The 11,891-nt window shown below is 34.9% G+C and overlaps 1 protein-coding gene across 5 annotated transcripts; it reads left to right on the top strand.

The window, feature by feature from the left end:
• The first annotated feature begins 2,559 nt into the window (after positions 1 to 2,559).
• LOC113781001 (mediator of RNA polymerase II transcription subunit 19a-like) lies at positions 2,560 to 11,494 on the top strand. Of its 5 annotated transcripts, none has more exons than XR_003467011.1 (7): positions 2,560 to 2,860; positions 6,173 to 6,251; positions 6,755 to 7,044; positions 7,232 to 7,459; positions 7,783 to 7,837; positions 7,979 to 8,131; positions 10,957 to 11,494. XR_003467011.1 is itself a non-coding variant. In XM_027302190.1 (7 exons), the coding sequence occupies exons 2-6, from the start codon at positions 6,221 to 6,223 to the stop codon at positions 7,981 to 7,983; spliced, it is 609 nt and encodes a 202-aa protein (XP_027157991.1). In that variant the 5' UTR covers positions 2,560 to 2,860; positions 6,173 to 6,220; the 3' UTR covers positions 7,984 to 8,017; positions 10,957 to 11,494. The 5 variants fall into 5 exon arrangements, 2 of the variants coding, with proteins under 2 accessions (XP_027157991.1, XP_027147770.1); XR_003466306.1 differs by having other exon boundaries at positions 7,783 to 7,842; positions 10,960 to 11,494; XR_003465145.1 differs by having other exon boundaries at positions 7,783 to 7,842.
• Positions 11,495 to 11,891: the final 397 nt, after the last annotated feature.

Below are 11,891 nucleotides of genomic sequence, written 5' to 3'. Positions count from 1 at the left end.
TTAGGCCCCAAAATTACTTTAGAAAGGAATTGGATTTTACAAATATTTATGAATAGGCGTTTAGAAATGTTAATAGGTCACATCAACTAGGCATCATGGCAAAACATAAGAGGTTGTCTTGGATTATATATATATATATTTTAGGAGACTCGAAAATCTCTGATTAAAAATAACACCATTTAGTAAGTGTGTGGTTTTTTTAATATGTTTATGTGAAATAAAAGCATAATTAAAATATATATTAAGATTTTTTTTTTCAAAATCCCTCGTACCCTTGTCGAGTTCTTACCAATTAAACTCCCTAAATCGATTGTCATTCTTTAAACATGATATATCCAATATATTTACATTTTTTGCTGATCACCAACTGGGATCAAATTGCATTAGAAAATAACCTACCATATTACCTTTCTCATAATTATTTTATCTCTAGTGATTAAGGCATGTTCTAATGTGTGTGCAATTAATAAAAAATTATATTTTTATCAATATTAGTTTCTTATAAAGCTTTTATTTTTTTGGTCACAGTCCTTTATTAAGCTTTCATGAAGGAGGAAAGAGTAGGCCAAGTTTTCGGGGAAAAACCTAAGCAAAAATTAGTTACATGAAAAAGTAACCATCTTGCAGCTTGTAACAATTACTTAAATAATAAAGAGGTGTATATTTTGTCGTTCTCGAATGACATCATGCAAGACCCACAATAAATTACACGAGACTCTTTATAGAAATATATTTTTTAAATATAATTTATCCGAGATAAAAATATAGTTGAAATATGCGTTAAAAGAATTATTTTAAAAAATCCCACATACCCTTACTTAGTACTTACCAATTTAAACTCCTTAAATCAATTGTTATTCTTTACGCATGATACATCTGGTATGTTTACATTTTTTGTTGGTCACCGGCTAGGATCAAATTGCATTAGAAGATGCTCCCAGGTCATATGGCGCAACGGTTAAGGAGTCGCCTTGTGTTGCTGGTTTTCCTATTGACCAGGCCTTGATTCGTGTCCGCTGCGTCGCACATCCTGACTTGTCCGAGAAAGCTGTATGGGGTTGTTGGCTTCCCTCCAGTTTAGTGTGCCGACTCGGGTCCAATAGGTTCGGATCGAAACATGTTTCGGGTTACAAAAAAAAAAAAAAAATTTTTGCATTAGAAGATAGCCTACCGTATTACCTTTCTCAGGAATGGTCTACCATGTTATGATTTCCCAATGCATTTCCATTGGAGGTCCGAGTGTGGTTTTGCAATGAAAAATATATCCTGTACCCGTACAACCATATACACGACATTTTTATTATCTCGTGCCGATGCAAGAATTGTTGACTAGTAAGCTTTACTTTCGTGGCAATGAAACAGCACGATCATTTTTTAAATATTTAGATAAGTTGTACGAACTTAAGAACACAATACAAGTTCTTATTTTATTATTTCACCTTGTTTAAAATTTTTATTTTTGATAATAAATTTATTTGACACACTTGTTTGATCTTGTATCTTAGATTTTAAAATTTTAATAACAAAAAAAGTAAAAGTAAATCTTATATATATTAACAATGTATATATTATCATCGTTTGATGTATGACGGTGTAAATTTTATATACATTCATATTTAACTGTGTATACATTATCAACGTTAAATGCATGATAGTATAAGAAAAATTAATCAAAAAAGTAAACTCTAATAGTTACCAATAATAGCTTTAACTAATTCTGAATTTTCTCTATAATAAATCTCCATATTTAACTTTTGCAAATGAGAATATTCCCAGGTATCTTTGCTTGACTTCTGCTCTTAAAAATTTTGTTAGTACCTTAAACTTTATTAGTGTGAATATTAATGCACAAATCAATAGTCCTAATAAGGATAATAACTTCAGGGTTGATAATATTCATTATTAATAAGTTATAATCACTCATATTTCGATGGGCAATATGTTTGTTTCACTAAAATTAGCTATCTTTTAATATTCCCTATATTTTATTAAAATGCTATAGTTTGTGTGAAAAAATGCTCGTAGTAATCTATGAATGAAGGTATAGAACTTGAGGAGATGAATGGACAGGGTAGCTCATGGGAGAGGAGTATAAGTACAGGCCCCAAATTCAAATTATCCCACTTTAATAAAAAAAAAAAATTTAGTATTTGGTTTGTCATTATTTTGTGATAAGATTTTCGTATGTATCATTAATATATTTTTTAATTATTTAAGTAATATGTTTTATATTATACATATCACATCATCAAAAGTGTTATAGCATAATTATAAAAAAAATTTAAATAATCTTTAATCCAAACAACATCTCAAATTATTGAAATGCAACAAAAAAAAATTTTCCTAAAAAAAAAAAATATTCTTACGCTCTTAGGGGGATAACCGGATAAGTTGGTATCTAAGTAAACTGACAATAAACCCCCTCCTACAGCATGAATAGAAGGGCAATCACGTCAAAGCGTTCCAGCTGCGGGAAGGGAAACACAGTGCATGATGACGATATCACCAGCCAAACAACGTAAAAAAGAAAAAAATGACACAATGCATCGCCCCAGAAATACAAAGCACAATAGCAGTAGATTGACACCCCAAACGACATCGGACAACATATAGAAAATAATAAGAAGGGAGCCCAATTTTCGTTCCCTCTTTCATAACCGGAGTGGGAGTCACCAGTTTTCCAGGAACAAGAATTAGGGTTTTTATTTCTGTAACAGAGAACAGCTGAAAACGACGAAGTATCTGCTAACTCAATACCCTAACTCACCACCCTCAACTTCTTCACTCCAATCGGGAAGCCTTTGACGGAAGCACCGTTTCTTCTGCATCAGTAGCGGAGCGAACCACTTCGGAATCTGAGGTGAGCTTTTCTTTTCTTCTTTTTTTTTTTGATCTTGATTAGTGACCAGCAGTACCTCAAATTTTGACTGGGTGTACGAGTGTAATTCGGTACTGTTTTGCTGAATCATTGTGCACGCACTAGCCCTTTTCTTTTTTTCTGGGTTGTTCTTTGTTGGGAATTTTAGATGGATATCTGGGATAAAAATGGAATCTTTGATTGTCATGGAAGTTAACTCCTTAGCCCTTTCCTGGGATTATTCTACTTTTTCTGGCTACTTTTAGTTCATTGTTGCCTTTGTAGTATCTATGAAGCATTAAGGTGACTTTTGGATAAATTCTTGAGCAATCATTGGCTGTTAGCAGATAAGAGAACTATGTTGTGATTGAAGTTCCAGGATTTCACCATGGGAGGATATCAGAACTTTGGCTCTTAGCTTAGCTATCTGTTTTTTTGCTCTGTTATACGCTTCATTAGTTGATGTGTATTTCGGTTGGATTTCGATTCTTCTGTTGACAATATTGAAATTGCTGACAAAATAACGGTGTTCAAATGGGAGGTATATCTACCAAGGTGTTTTAGAGCTGCCATGTTACAAAGCAAGAACTTCATTATCAAATTCTAGAACCTTACGTTGCAAAGTTGAGAATTTTACCTGGCAAAATTGAGAACTCTCAAGTGCTCAACATGAAAAAGTTGAGAATGTTAAACCTGTCGGATGGTGAGGTTGAAGACTTTAATCTGCAATGTTGCATTCAGGAGAAGCTTTCTGATTTACTCAGGTCAACATATAGTTCAAAACTACGATAAATGATGGGCATTTCAGGAGGTTGCGTGTGGCCTTTGACTTGAAAAAGTATAAATCTGGCAGGTATTGAGAAGCGCCAACTTAAATTTTAACATTAGAGTGACACATACTGTTGTCACATGGTAACCGTTAAATGCATGCTATGCGGGTCGATATGGTAGGTGGATATAAAAGGTAATTGCCTCACTAACTGGATGGTATGTCTCCCTAGTTTATTGACATCATTTGATTGCCCCCGTTTACAATGACAACAACCAGTAGTTTAGGGACTCCAGAAGCATACTGAAGCATGCTTCCATTCCAATGTACAATATTTGCATAGGCATGGACTGGCTTCTCCTTAGATCAAGCGCTATGATCACCTGGAATTTCGGAGCAGGAGATCCTGAAATATTTAGAGCATTAATGCCATGCAGTGTTTACCTGAGGTCTTAGGTTTTGTCATGACATGGTTGCTTAGAAACTGGTTGCCAATTATGTTGGCTAGGTTCTAAGAATATATCTAGTATGTTATTATTGTAATCTCCAGGTGCTGTGGAGCCTAAGTATAGTTCGCCTTATCCCTGCACATAGAGATGTCTATTTCATGTGTAAAAGTTGAGACCTTCTAAGCCTGGACAGGAGCAACTTCATAAATTCCTTAAGATTGATTGAATTTGAAAATTCATTGTTTGAATAAAGAAACAATTGAGTTGGATTCAATTGAATGGTACCAACCAAATGGAGAGCTAATACCCAATTCTTATTGAATTAATTGAATTAACTGATCGACGCACTATGGGATATTTGTTTATCGTCTGTAACATCTACCTATTCTGCAATTTCAACCAACCCACCCAGTGAGTAACTCTTAGGTAAACTAATAAAAAGGGGTTTCGGTTTCTCTTGATTGATTACAGAAAAAAAGACCGCCTCCGTGCTTCGCTAGGCCTAGGTAAGGTGATGAAAATACAAGAAATTCTCAGAAAAAATTAGATAAAAACAAAAAAAAGGAAGATAAATATCAAAATTTATATACCGACCCCTCTTATTTTTAGCTTGTATGCGGAAGTGATCGATAGATCTCTTGAAACAAACGAAAAGGAAATTAGATTCATCTATTTCATGTGTCCAATCTGATACTCCCTCCATCCCATTATTAATGTCATGTTTCACCTTTTTCATTGTCACAAAATTAGAGTCATGCTAAAATTTTTCCCTTCCACAGTTTCATTCTTACCTCGTAGTGCATGTGTAAAAAAGTCTCAAGAAATTTAGTGGGACCCACTATTTATTGCCATTTAGAGAAGCTAGAAGAGTGTGCAGGACAACTCCCACTTTATAAGGCTAATATTGGTGCGTGTCTTTAACGTATGAAGAGATGCATTTGATTGAGATGGGACCCATAGAATTATGACTCTTTGAAAAACACAAACTTCAGCTGTCTAATGTACTTCTAGTGAGGTAAATTTGGAAGTAAAGCATCTGGCAATAATAATCTACTGTACATAAAAAGTTGCTGTCCCAAAAAAGTCTCTAAATTTGGGACAGAGGGAGTACTTTTGAAGCTGCCATGGGCTTTATACAAAAGCCTCTTTTCTTTCTTTATCGCCCTCGTTTTCTTTCATTGTTAATTCTCTTTTTGTGGTAAGCTTACTATATTGCAATCTACATTACCCTGCTCTTTCTAATCAATCTTGTTTGATTGTTTGAGTTTTGAAGTAGTCCGCCACTTGTATACCCAACGTCTTCTCCAACCTAGGCAACCTGTACTTGTTTAGCATACGAAGTTAATTAGAGCAACCGAGGTTCATGTTATTTTTGCATGTTTTCCTTTCCTTTTTTTTTCAATTATTTATCTTGGAGATGGTGCCTGTGTATTTTCTTCGAAAGGTGGGAGTGCCTAACACTATTATGAAATGGCAATACAATATTAAAGAAGGATAGTGCCCGTTCAATTTGTCCTTATAAATTACTCCCTCTGTTCCACTTTGATAGTCTTGTTTTCCTTTTTTATCCGCCCTAAATTATAGTCCACTTTCCAATTGAAAAATATAATTAACTTCTCCAAAATACCCTTATTAATATGCTTTGTTATCAGTGAGTATAACTTACCTTATTTAATATAGTTAATTTCTTTATCAATAATTGCTTTGGTTCATGCCTTGAACGGTGCAACTTTCCATCAGTATTGTTGTTGTAATTAATGTAAAGGTATAATGATTAGTCACACTCCTAATATTAATGTAAGGGTATTTTAGAAAAACAGTAGGCTAGATTTACTCTTCCAGCAAAGTTAACAAATTTTTCTTAAATTGTGTGAAAAAAAAAAAGACTATCAAAGTGATATGGACGGGTATTATCTTCGCTTTTCATTTGAATTGTTGATACCCATGCTTTTTATGGTGGTACTTACTACTGATTGTTAACATTTGAATCACTTTGATGAAGGAGAACTAAGTAACATGATGTTGCCTTTTGTATTTGCTCTTTTAACTAAGGATTTATATTCAATTTTAGTTGCTGATTTATACCATTTTTTGCAGGTTAAATATCAGGTTGTAATGGTCTTCTTACATATTTGATGCTGATTGATGGATCCTGATAGCAAGAAGTTTGGAAGAGGTAAGATACTTTAAGGATCAGATGTTGCGTGAAATTTCCTTTTACCATATTATGGTGTATTCATTCTTGTTTGGCATGATTTTGTTTTTCAATCTATCAGATCGAGATTGAGATTTTTTTTTTTAACTTCTAGAGTTTGTGTGCATGCCATCCATTTCATAAGTTGGTTTGAATTGAATAAGAAGATGGCTCTTTTGCTATTTGCTTTCTTGTGAATGAATCAAATGGAGCAGGCTTTTGAGGAAATTACGGTGTCGGACTTCCTTGCTTAGTTTTTTCCCCATTTAATTCCCTTCCAAATTTTGACTGGCCTTGTGCTACTGTGAGAATGAGCTCTTTTACTTGATTATTCTGTTCTATGGAATGTATCTCAAAGTGTTTGGTAACGTAGTTGAAACTTTCATGTGTAGGTTTGCCTAAAATGTTTATTGTCTGTTGAAATGTCGAAGATTTGTTTCCGTAATTTGTAACGTCTACCTATTTGGTGCTATTTACGATAATAGGACCTAGAGAACTTACAGGTGCTGTGGATCTTATAAGCCACTACAAACTGTTGCCTCACCACGAATTCTTCTGTAAGAAGTCACTACCCTTGTCTATCTCCGATACACACTATCTTCATAATGTGGTGGGAGACACAGAAATTAGGAAAGGTGAAGGTATGCAATTGGATCAGCTCATTAAGGACACTTCCTTTTCAAGAGAGACAAATGCACGCATACAGCCATTTGACCTAGATGTTCTGAGAGAAGCCTTCCAATTAAGGGAGACTGCACCAGTTGATCTGCCTCCTGTAAGAGTCTACTTATTATAGTTTGTTGATTTAGCTGCTAATGATCCACGATGGCTCTTTGTTTTATGTCGTTGATTCACTTAAAACAAGGGTTTCCGAGATTCTTTTTCTATTTGTTTTACTTCATTACTCTTTTTATACCTGATGGGTGAGTACTGATACGTCGCATCATCGGTGTGTTTTGAAGTCTGAGAAGGGTATTCCTACCATAGCTGCAAAATCAAAAAGCGAGTCTAAAGACAAGGAAAAGAAGCATAAAAAGCACAAGGACAAGGACAAGGACAAGGATAAAGAACACAAGAAGCACAAACATCGTCATAAAGATCGGAGTAAAGATAAAGACAAGGAGAAAAAGAAAGATAGAAGTGGCCATCATGATTCTGGTGCTGAGCACTCAAAGAAACATCATGAAAAGGTTTGGATGTTATGCTCTGTTGCTACTGCTATGCCTTAACGAAAGTCATGTGTCACGACTTTTAATAATGCTCCATAAATTTTCACTTTAATTGGTTAATTCTTTATTTGATTGCCCTTTCATGATCACTAGCCCATTATCACTGAGCAAAATATGTGATTTATGAATTTAGAACCCAAATTTGCTGGGTAAATTTTGTTGATGGTTTTGGCAAGTTGCTGTAACCCATCAAACTTTGTATGTGTAGGGATGTCATATCTTTCTTTCTACGTTTTGATGTACTACATCTAATTTAAGACCTCTTTTGCCTAATTGAGTTTCAGAAAAGGAAGCATGATGGGGATGAAGATCTCAGTGATGTTCACAAGCACAAGAAAAGTAAGGTACATGGTTGACATGTTCTTTCATTCTATTTCCCTGTGGTTGGACTGTCACTATTAACCTGTTCTGCTTTTTTTATGTCATTTGAAATAGCTTCTTCATAGTTGTGTTGCCTTCTTACAATTCCAAATCTTGCAGCATAAGAGCTCAAAGATTGATGAGATGGGTGCGATAAAGGTAGCAGGCTAATTAAAGGCAGACAGTTCTTTGTAATTTTTTAGTCCTCTGATGTTGCAGTTGAGAATTTGGAGGAGTCCTTTACTTACTATTGTTCAAGTCCATATATCTGAGGTACAGAAATTCCATATAATGACTATGTCCTGCTATTATGTCCTGCTAAGACCTATATTAGAAGACAAATTCCATATAATGACTATTGTGTTTCTACTAGAATTAAACTTCTTTGGCATGATATTTTTTCTTCTCTTGTTGAGAGGAATGAACAATTCTTTCTACATCCCCAAATGCATTTTGTTATTGTTTCTTTGACATTACATTTTCTTCCATAAATTGAATAGTACTGCAAGCAATTTTCCTTCTCTCCCAGCAACTTCATCTGTAAAGATGCAATATGCTATATAATTCGTAATCACCCTTCCCCAAAAGTCGGTAGCTGAAGAAAACTTGCTTTTCTGTCTATTTCCGTAAAGTTCCGTAAAAAAAAGAATTCCTATGTATATTTTGTGTTGAACTACCCCCAAAAATTTGAATTATGGTGGATAATAGATGAGATAAGAATGAAGTTGAAATCCAACAATGCAGCCACTTTTGCCTATTATCTTATATTACTCAAGTGTTGTTTTGTTTTACCAGTGTTGCTCATGATATGATTTTTGATACTGTTTGCAAGTTATGCAGTTAAGACTATAGGATCCGTTTGGATAGTGTGCTTTTTGGGTTTTTGTTTACTTTACTGTATCTGTTTTAGAAAAATGCCGGTGTCTGTCCAAAACACTGAAAACTTTCTGTGTTTTTCAAAAGATTATGTTCACCCTCCCCCACCCACCACCGGTGTCCTATTTAATGTACTTCTTTTTGGTGTTCTTCTAAAACTTTGTTATTATAGATGTTGTTTTAAACAAACTTTGTTTTCTAAAACAGGCCAAAGACAGGCCATCCAAATAGACCCATAATTGATGGAAAGAAATTGAGGTAAACAGAATATAATGATGAATGAATTGACCCGCTACTTCACTTAAAAAGTATGTAATGAATTATAGAAATAAGCCTCCCCTTCAAAATGTTCGATGGGATTGGTTCTGTGACTAAATTTCCACCTTCCTGCAGTTTTATCAATATTAACTGAGAGATCTAGGGTCCAACACTAGATCCAGGCTCCTTGGAGCAGCTTCTGTCTTCTTTCTAGCATCTTTCCTTGCCGCGAAATTTCCATTAGGCCTCGACCACACTCAAAAACTTAGCTTCGAGGGCTAAATAGGCTCAGTTAGCGATTTGCTATGTCAGAAGATTAAATGACTGCAATTTCATCAACCGTATGCATATCCTCTCTGGACGCAAGATTTCCTTTTGCTAGGCTTTGGAGTTATTATGGTTGTTGGAGGATGACTGGTAATACAAGAAGATGAAGTTAAGGCTTGTGTAAAGGATAGGATTTGGTTATTATGGTTCTTGGAAAATGTAGTTAAGGATTGTGAAAAGAAAAGGATAGTTAAAAATAAAATGATGTTGAGAAGGAGATGGTAGAAGAAACTTTTCCCCCCTTCTCTCTGAAAAATCCTAACTTCTGATTTAAGAATAGATTGAAGAAATTATATTTTTTCCCTTCATTGTAGCAGTATGCATTTCTCCCCTCTTTTAAGGAATTTATGGTCCCTTCCACTGGTAATTGAAACTAAACATGGCCTTTGATTCAAGTCTTGTTGACAATTTGCAGCATGGATAAAGTGTGGTCTAAATTGGAAACTCAAAGAAAAAGGTAATATTGGTAATCAGAGATGTGTTGGTAAGTTGTATCACTAGAAGTCTTGGATAGACTTATGGGTCTAAAATGGAAAATCAAAGGAATGGTAATATTATCCAGTAGAAATATCTCGTTAACTGGGGATCTTGTAAAAGCCTCGGATTGGAATCTTTGTGGGCATTGTTGAGTATGATGAGTCAAATGTGGAAACTCAAAGAATATTGTAACTTGTAGTCTTACAACATCTACAATTTGACGTCATTTGTTCTATTCAATCTTCTCCCAGTATGAAGTAATAGATCTGCCAGTCTTACTTGTATAGTATGCAACATTGGGCATGATATTTGGCACCTTCACATATGTGGAAAAAATAAGCTGCTATTGGAGAGTGTGATTTTATCTGCTTAACAGTTTAATTTGAATGTTTTACTGTTAAAAAAATGGGCCCTGAAATGCAATTCAGGCATGTAGTCATTCTTGTATTGCTTCTCAGTGTGGAGAATCGTGTAGCTTGATCTTTGATGACCTATTGTTGTGCAACCTTGAGAAAGTGAAAATGCAGATGAAGAAATGCATGTTTTGAAATCATTTATCTCATTAAGCAATAATATTATTTTTATTCAGAACATGCTATAGTCTATGATAGCCTTCGAGGCTGGCCCCTTTTTCTCTCCTCCATTTAGTGCCCTTTTTAAGATGTTGATTTTAAGATTTATCTGCCAAAGAGTTGTTTGTGAATCAAATGCATTTTATCTCCCACTCTTGCAATGCAATTTATAACTGAGCCCCTGGGGGTGTCTGGATTGGGGAAAATGACCATTCTTTTGAATAAGACCGAGTTGGTTCAAGTCTTAACAGATGGAAATAGGGGATAGGATCTTGGGTTTAAGGCCTATATTTTTTAATCTGGATCTTTAACACAACAGAATCTGGATCTTTTTTCTCCTTTCAGTCAAGCCAATTGTCATGCTCATTCATGAATTTGCCGAGTTCTCAATAATGTCCACACCCTGATAGGGAAAATCTCTCCATTGGAATTTGTCTTATTGTAATGAGCAGCATTACCTCTGGGTCTTTACATTCATTACTTATTGCCCTATTGATGAATATTTGATTTTTACTTTAGAAATAAACCAAAAGAATGATGACTGTGTATCTGGTGTTTCATTATATTGCATTATATCTTTCCGTGCAGAAGTCTCTGGATTAACCAAAAGAGTGCCCAGAAGGTGAATTCACCTGTTGACGTAAATTTTTTTGAAGGGTTCAAAATGCTGGAAATCATCAGTGTATATTCGTATATTGACAGTGATGTTGAATGTTTTGAGTCTGTCTTACTTAATGTGCATCTAGATGTGTCAGGTGGTGTATACTTTCTTTCCTTTGTTGCCCTGGTGTTTTGTTTCCTTCAAAGAGTCCGATCAAGTTTTACAAGTAGTCATAGCCAAGTTGCAGTTCTCGGTAGTAAAGAATGAATAGGCTGAGATAGGTGAATGTGTATTCTAATTTCATTCCCATTTTGTTCAGAGAGGAGGGCGGACATCTTTTATTCTGTGTAGGAGAACTTGTCTCTTTCAAAGGAATTAATTTTCTGTATAATGGAATAATTGATGGCTTATTCATCAGGGCTAGACATTTCATTGTAAATATCAGAATATAGCTTGAATTGATACTATTTTGAGTCATTATATCTAATATTCTTTGGAGGTAGCAATATGTTACTTATTTGCTTAGCCTATGTTCTATGTACTGGACTTAATTAATCGTTCAATAATATTGTCCTTTATTTCCTAATTATTGGTGCCTTGTATGCTTCGTGTGCGGCTTTCTGTCTGTGGTGTCAAAGACGCATTGTTAGGCTTCCTATAAATTGGGATCTCCCCATAGAAACAAGAAAATTGTGATGGATGATGATTCTGGTTCAGCCCAAGATAAATGGAATAGGCATTGAACTATTTAAGTCGCTTCTTGCTGCAAAGCTTGGGGGATCTGGACGACTTTTGCGTCAACCTTGAGTCTAGCACTTAATCTCTGCCAGCTCCAATCCTCATTCAAGTATGACATCCCCTCTCAAAGCCCGTGTGTAGAATGTTGTAAACGGAAATGTTCTCCTATAATCTATAAAAAGAT

The sequence above is a fragment of the Coffea eugenioides genome, chromosome 1 (assembly GCF_003713205.1).
Source record: "Coffea eugenioides isolate CCC68of chromosome 1, Ceug_1.0, whole genome shotgun sequence".
Taxonomy (NCBI): Eukaryota; Viridiplantae; Streptophyta; class Magnoliopsida; order Gentianales; family Rubiaceae; genus Coffea; species Coffea eugenioides.
The sequence above is the reverse complement of the archived record's forward strand: the minus strand, read 5'-3'. Positions and strand labels throughout refer to the sequence as shown.